The sequence below is a fragment of the Salvelinus sp. IW2-2015 genome, linkage group LG32 (assembly GCF_002910315.2).
Source record: "Salvelinus sp. IW2-2015 linkage group LG32, ASM291031v2, whole genome shotgun sequence".
NCBI classification, from domain to species: Eukaryota; Metazoa; Chordata; class Actinopteri; order Salmoniformes; family Salmonidae; genus Salvelinus; species Salvelinus sp. IW2-2015.
The window spans coordinates 35238597-35246200 of record NC_036871.1 but is presented as its reverse complement, the minus strand read 5'-3'; the positions used below and the strand labels follow the sequence as shown (position 1 = coordinate 35246200).

General features: G+C 47.5%; 1 protein-coding gene across 2 annotated transcripts in view; it reads left to right on the top strand.

The window, feature by feature from the left end:
* The window catches only part of pias4b (protein inhibitor of activated STAT, 4b), a 25050-nt gene that overhangs the window by 14644 nt on the left and 2802 nt on the right, over nt 1-7604 (top strand). The window contains exons 11-12 of one of the 2 annotated variants that reach the window (XM_023976825.2): nt 886-1022; nt 1207-1316. In XM_023976825.2, coding sequence (XP_023832593.1) covers nt 886-1022; nt 1207-1316 — 247 coding nt within the window. Of the gene's footprint in view, nt 1-885; nt 1023-1206; nt 2445-7604 lie in introns of those variants that run through there. The other variant, XM_023976824.2, reaches the window with a different exon arrangement.

Here is a 7604-nt window from a genome sequence, read left to right as displayed (position 1 = left end):
GCGACGTTTGGTTCCCCGAGCCACTTAGTTATCACTTTTGCCTTATGGCAAGGTGCTCCATCATACTGGAAAAGGCATTGTTCATCACCAAACTGTTCCTCGATGGTTGGGAGAAGTTGCTCTCGGAGGATGTGTTGGTACCATTCTTTATTCATGGCTGTGTTCTTAGGCAAAATTGTGAGTGAGCCCACTCCCTTGGCGAAGCAACCCCACACATGAATGGTCTCAGGATGCTTTACTGTTGGCATGACACAGGACTGATTGGTAGCGCTCACCTTGTCTTCTCCGGACAAGCTTTTTTCGGGATGCCCAAACAATGAAAGGGGATTCAGAGAAATGACTTTACCGCAGTCTCCAGCAGTCCAATCCCTTACATTTTGCAGATAGTCTGTCCCTGATGTTTTTCCTGGATAGAAGTGGCTTCTTTGCTGTCCTTCTTGACACCAGGCCATCCTCCAAAAGTCTTCGGCTCACTGCGCGTGCAGATGCACTCACACCTGCCTGCTGCCATTCCTGAGCAAGCTCTGTACTGGTGGTGCCCGATCCCGCAGCTGAATCAACTTTAGGAGACCTCCTGGCGCTCGCTGGACTTTCTTGGGCGCCCTGAAGCCTTCTTCACAACAATTGAACCTCTCTCCTTGAAGTTCTTGATGATCCGATAAATGGTTGATTTAGGTGCAATCTTACTGGCAGCAATATCCTTGCCTGTGAAGCCCTTTTTGTGCAAAGCAATGATGACGGCACTGTCATGCACAAAGTAGATGTCCTAACCGACTTGCCAAAACTATAGTTTGTTAACAAGAAATTTGTGGAGTGGTTGAAAAACTATTTTTAATGACTCTAACCTAAGTGTATGTAAACTCCCGACTTTACCTGTATATGCAGGCTACTGACAGTGATCCTGGCGTTGGAGGGCTTTCAGGACAATACAGAGGTAGAATACCTGGCTGACGGCTCTTGGAGGTTTGTTATAGATGGCGTGAGCAGGACAACACAGCCATTCGCACCGTTGGAGAAGATGGGTGAGACTATGAACAGAGATCACAGATTCAGAGTTGCGATAATAGCTGTCTCAACTCGGTTTTGCATCAATCAGTCACCGATGTGAAAGGGACACTTAGGAGGAAATTTGAGTTAGCGCTTGGATCTCAATTCAGAATATGGGCGTGGGTTAGCAGTGCTTTCACCCTCATCTCTCTCCAACAGAGGCCTGTAGTGCTAGTGTGACTGCAACCACCAGAGCCGTGTCAAAGGAAGTCGTCACTGTGGACCTTACGCAGGAGTCATCCGAGGACGAGGCTGATGAGGTCACAAAGGTGCGCCATAACGATGACCTCCCCGACAGGAACGGGTTTCATGAAGTTGCTCAAGGTTCTGTATGGTCATCAATGATAAATCCATCACAGAGATTAACAGTACAACACATGTCGGCGCAGAGGTAAAATGTGTATGTTTGTTTACAGTTAACCTGGACACAGACCTTTCAGGTCCAGTGGTCAGAAGAAAAAAAAAATTGCCTAAGAGGCAATGGTTACTGAGCAGTCCCAAGAGTCTAGAAACTTAACTCACAATTATTGAGCATGGTTACATGCACACAATACTACGATTATTGGGGATAGCTAGATTTGATATAATAGTTTGTTTTAAAACGTTTAGGCCTACATGCTTTGCAAGAAGAATGATTTCCCTAATAATCCTGTGTAGATTGACACATCTGAAATCGGGTAACCACAGTAACCATGTTTTTTGTGAAGCCTATTTGATGCTGAGGTTCGGACATACAGTATAAAGTGTGTATGTGAAAACTATTTCTAAGATAATTTTTTTCCGAACTCACTTCACTCGCGCATTAGAGGAAGGGTTGCGCTACTGGTGCTGGCACATGCACAGATCAGATGCGTTGCTGGAATGCCAATTAAATTGTTTACAAGTCCTAATAATTCCGAAGATTGCTCTAAAAATCAGGTGTTTTATTCGTTGTAAGCTTACTTCAATTTTGACCTGAAGCCATTTTTAAGATGAGCAGAGTAATGTTTTTACATGACTATTTCCATACATTGCCTACGTCATAATCCGTTTAATATCTAATTATTGTGCATGTAAATGTACTCATGTTAATGTATTTAATGCTTTTTTGTAATACCAATTTCTAATAAAAATGATTGTTTCACTCTCCTAAAACATGTTTTGAGTCAAGTTCAAGATATTGTGGAGGAGTATAATAAGAATAAAATTGGTAGATGGATAGGCCTAGATCAGGAGTTCTCAAACTTTAATGGAAAAGGACCCCCTGGGCGAGGACTCCTGGGCGAGGACTCCTGGGCGAGGACCCCCTGGGCGAGGACCCCCTGGGCGAGCTGCCAATATGCTAGGCAATGACTACCACTGCTGTAGGCTAGTGAGACGGGCAAAGGCTATATTTGCATATTGATGGCAAAATATGATTGTTATTGCGGGTGCATAGGAAAGACAGAAATAGTAATAAAAATGTTACCCTAACACATGTTGTGTAGGTATAATAAAATCAATATTTAATTTAGTGTAAAATGACATTTTTATTTCACCTTTATTTAACCAGGTAGGCTAGTTGAGAACAAGTTCTCATTTACAACGGCGACCTGGCCAAGATAAAGCATAGCAGTGTGAACAGACAACAACACAGAGTTACACATGGAGTAAACAATAAACAAGTCAATAACACAGTAGGAAAAAGAGTCTATATACATTGTGTGCAAAAGGCATGAGGAGGTAGGCAATAAATAGGCCATAGGAGCGAATAATTACAATTTAGCAGATTAACACTGGAGTGATAAATCATCAGATGATCGTGTGCAAAAGAGCAGAAAAGTAAATAAATAAAAACAGTATGGGGATGAGGTAGGTAGGTAGACTATGTACAGCTGCAGCGATCGGTTAGCTGCTCAGATAGCAGATGTTTAAAGTTGGTGAGGGAAATAAGTCTCCAACTTCAGCGATTTTTTTTATTTTTATTTATTTATTTATTTTTAGTAGTTTTTGTAAATTTAAATTTAAATTTAAATTTTTTATTATTATTTATTTATTTGCAATTCGTTCCAGTCACAGGCAGCAGAGAACTGGAAGGAAAGGCGGCCAAATGAGGTGTTGGCTTTGGGGATGATCAGTGAGATATACCTGCTGGAGCGCGTGCTACGGGTGGGTGTTGTTATCGTGAACTGAGATAAGGCGGAGCTTTACCTGGCATAGACTTATAGATGACCTGGAGCCAGTGGGTCTGGCGACGAATATGTAGCGAGGGCCACCCGACTAGAGCATACAGGTCGCAGTTATGGGTGGTTTAAGGTGTTTTAGTAACAAAACGGATGGCACTATGATAAACTGGATCTAGTTTGCTGAGTATTGGAAGCTATTTTGTAGATGACATCGCCGAAGTCGAGGATCGGTAGGATAGTCAGTTTTACTAGGGTAAGTTTGGCGGCGTGAATGAAGGAGGCTTTGTTGCGAAATAGAAAGCCGATTCTAGATTTGATTTTGGATTGGAGATGTTTAATATGAGTCTGGAAGGAGAGTTTACAGTCTAGCCAGACACCTAGGTATTTATACTCTCTTCGTCGCCACGTGTTCTCGCACACCCGAGAGCTTCTGGTCAGCGGGGTGGTGGCACCGGGATCCTCATCTCTCCCAAGTGGTCATTCTCTCTTTTCCCCTTACCCATCTGTCTATCGCCTCCTTGGAATTCATGCTTGTCACAGTTACCAGCCCTTTCAACGTTACATCCTTATCATTTATCGCCCTCCAGGTTCCCTCGGAGAGTTTCATCAATGAGCTTGATGCTTGATAAGCTCCTTTCCTGAGGACGGCTCACCTCTCACAGTTCTGGGCGACTTTACCCTCCCACGTCTACCTTTGACTCATTCCTCTCTGCCTCCTTCTTTCCACTCCTCTCCTCTTTTGACCTCACCCTCTCACCTTCCCCCCTACTCACAAGGCAGGCAATACGCTCGACCTCATCTTTACTAGATGCTGTTCTTCCACTAACCTCATTGCAACTCCCCTCCAAGTCTCCGACCACTACCTTGTATCCTTTTCCCTCTCGCTCTCATCCAACACTTCCACACTGCCCTACTCGGATGGTATCGCGCCGTCCAACCTTCGCTCTCTCTCCCCCGCTACCCTCTCCTCTTCCATCCTATCATCTCTTCCCTCTGCTCAAACCTTCTCCAACCTATCTCCTGATTCTGCCTCCTCAAACCCCTCTCCTCCTCTGTTCTGCATCCTTTGACTCTCTAATGTCCCCTATCCTCCGGCCGGGCTCGGTCTCCCCCGCCGCTCCGTGGCTCACGACTCAATTGCGAGTCTCACAGAAAGCAGGGCTCCCGGCAGCCGAGCGGAAAATGGAGCGAAAACTCGCCTCCCTGGCGGACCTGGCATCCTTTCACTCTCCTCCTCTCTACATGTTTCCTCATTCTGGTCTCTGCTGCTAAAACCACTTTTCTACCAACTTCTACATTCCAATGCATTCTGCCTCTAACCCTAGGAAGCCTCTGTTGCCACCTTCTCCTCCTCCTGAATCCCTCCTCCCCTCCCCCCCCTGGCCCCGCCCCCCCCTCCTCCGCCTCTTCTGCAGATGACTTCGTCAACCTTTTGAAAATGTAAGTGTCGACGAACAGTTCCGCAATCCTCGTTTTGCTAAGTCAACACGACACCTGTGGTTCTGCTACACGCCTACGCTGTGCTCTGACCTCTTCTCCCCTCTCTCTCCAAGAAATTCTCGCGTCTTGTTGACGGCCGGCCCCAATCAACCTGTGCCCGCTTGGACCCTATCCACCACTCGTCTCTTCTCCAGACATGTTCGGAGACCTCTCCCTTACCTCAACCTCGCTCATCAACTCATCCCTGACCGCTGGGCTACACGTCCCTTCCAGTCTTCAAAGAGAGCGACAGAGTGCACCCCTTCATGAAAACACGTACACCGATCCCTCGATGTCAACAACTACAGACCAGTTCAATCCCTTCTTTCTTTTCTCGCAAAACTCTTGAACCGTGCCGCCTTGGCCAGCCTCCCGCTATCTCTCTCGAAGACCTTCTTGAGTCCAAATTCAGTCAGGTTTCAAACTGTCATGTCCAACTGAGACTGCTCTTCTCCTGTATCTCCTTGAGCGCTCTCGCACTGACTAAAGCTAACTCTCTCTCCTCCTTGCGTCATTCCTACTAGACCTATCGGCTGCCCTTCGATACTGGGTGAACCATCAGATCCTCCTCGTCCACCCTCTCTCCGAGTTGGGCATCTCCGGCGCGGCCCACGCTTGGATTGCGTCATACCTGACCAGGTCCGCTCCCTACCAGGTGGCGTGGCGAGAATCTGTCTCCTCACCACCGTGCTCTTCACACTGGTGTCCCCCAGGGCTCTGTTCTAGGCCTCTCCTATTCTCGCTATCCACCAAGTCACTTGGCTCTGTCATAACTCACATGGTCTCTCCTATCCATTGCTATGTAGACGACACACAACTAATCTTCTCCTTTCCCCCTTGCTGATGACCAGGTGGCGAATCGCAATCTCTGCATGTCTGGCAAACATATCAGTGTGGATGACGGGATCACCACCTCAAGCTGAACCTCGGCAAGACGGAGCTGCTCTTCTCCGGGGAAGGAACTGCCCGTTCCATGATCTCGGCCATCCCGGTTGCGCGACTCCATTGTGATCCTACCCTCTCCAGAGCGCTAAGGTCAACTTGGCGTGCGATTCACACCCTGAAAGGCAAGCATCTTGTTCGGTTACTCAGGAATAAAGCATCAAGGCGCGTGGCGGTTACAGGTCCTGCTCTAGGTTCAGTGCTCGTACTAAGACGCATTGAGTCATACGACCAAGATAACGGCCTGCAACCACGGAAGCGGGCGCAAGGTCCTAATCAGGCACGTTGTCATCTCTTCGTCTGGATTATTGCAACTCGCTGTTGGCCTGGGCTCACCCTGCCTGTGCCATTTTAAACCCCCTACATACCAACTCCAATACGCCCAGCAAGCCGTCCCAGGCAAGTGGCACTCCCAATGTCTGCTCCGTTTCCAGCCGCTATTTTCCCATTCCTCCAGTACATCCATCATCCTGCAATCCAAATGTTCAGCTTCTTCCCATTGTTAAGGCCCCTCTGTCACAGCCTTCAGTTGAAGCATCCGCTACAAAGAGACCATGGTGCCTTGCCTACGGAGCTGTGAGGGGAAACGGCACCTCAGTACCTCAGGCCTCCTGATCAGGGCCCGTACACCACAAACAGGCATGCTGCCGTTTCATCCACCCTCTGTGGCCTGCTCGCCTTTCCCTCACGACTGAGGAAGTACAGGTCCTCGCTCAGCCGCAGTCAAAATGTTCGCTGCATTCTGGCCCCCAATGGTGGAACAAACTCCTCACGTACGCCCGTGATAGGCGGGAGTCTAATCACCACCTATGCCGGAGACACCCTTGAACCCTCCTACCTCTTTAAGGAATTTCCTAAGATAGGATAAGTAAGTCTTCTCACCCCCCTCCCCCTTAAAAGATTAGATGCACTATTGTAAGTGGCCTGTTTCACTGGATGTCGATAAAGGTAGAATGCACGCAATTTGTAAAGTCGCTCTGGATAGAAGCGGTCTGCTAAATGTGACTTAATGTAAAATGTAAATGGGGCGCAAACGAGTGACACATTTAAAATTAACTATGTTATTCCATTGCCCTGCCCTGTAAGTGTCAACTCATCATAGGTCATAATGCGGTGTCTACTTAATTTGAGGGGTTGAGGGGTCTTTTTACGTGTTTGGGATGCAGCCCAGACAAAGTAATTCAGTGCTGATCAAAGCGCCTGCGGAGCACCGAGCTCGTAAAAAGAAATCCCGCACATGCTGCAGGAATCTCAATTTTTTCTTGCACCGCAAATCGAGTTAGTTAAAAAAGAGTGCAGAATTGTACTGCTCTTGTGTAAGCCACAGTGGGTAAAGTCTCCAAATTTCAACAGAATTCCATGATGTATCTGAAGTACTTATCAACCAGGCCAGGGGTTCTCCAACAAAGTTTACCCATGTTTAAACCGTTACCCAATTACCGCCATCGATAAAAGACAGTACTGTGCAGTCCGGCTTCATCGGCCTGTCAAGGCTTCGAACTCTGTTCCAATTACATCTTCTTATCGGCAGACTCAGTAAGCCTCGGTTTTTCTGATGACTGCCTTGCCTGGTTCACCAACTACTTTGCAGAACAGAGTTCCATTGTGGTCAAATCGGAGGGCCTGGTTGTTCTGGTCCCTCTGGGCAGTCTCTATGGGGGGTCCACAGGGTTTCAATTCTCGGGGCGATCCTTTTCTCTGTATATATCCAATGATGTTGCTCTTGCTTGCGGGCGACTTCCTGATCCACCTCTAGCAGACGACACATTCTGTTAGATCCTTCTGGCCTTCTTGGCACTGTGCTATCCTAACCTCCAACGAGCCTTCATGCCATACAAACTCATTCCGTGGCCCCACTGCTTCTTAAACGCTAGTAAACACCAATGCATGCTTTTTTCAAACCATTTGCTTGCCTGGGCCTGCACTGCCCCGACTACATTCACCACCCTGGAAGGTTTCGACCCTAGAAATATGTGGGACCATCTATAAGTA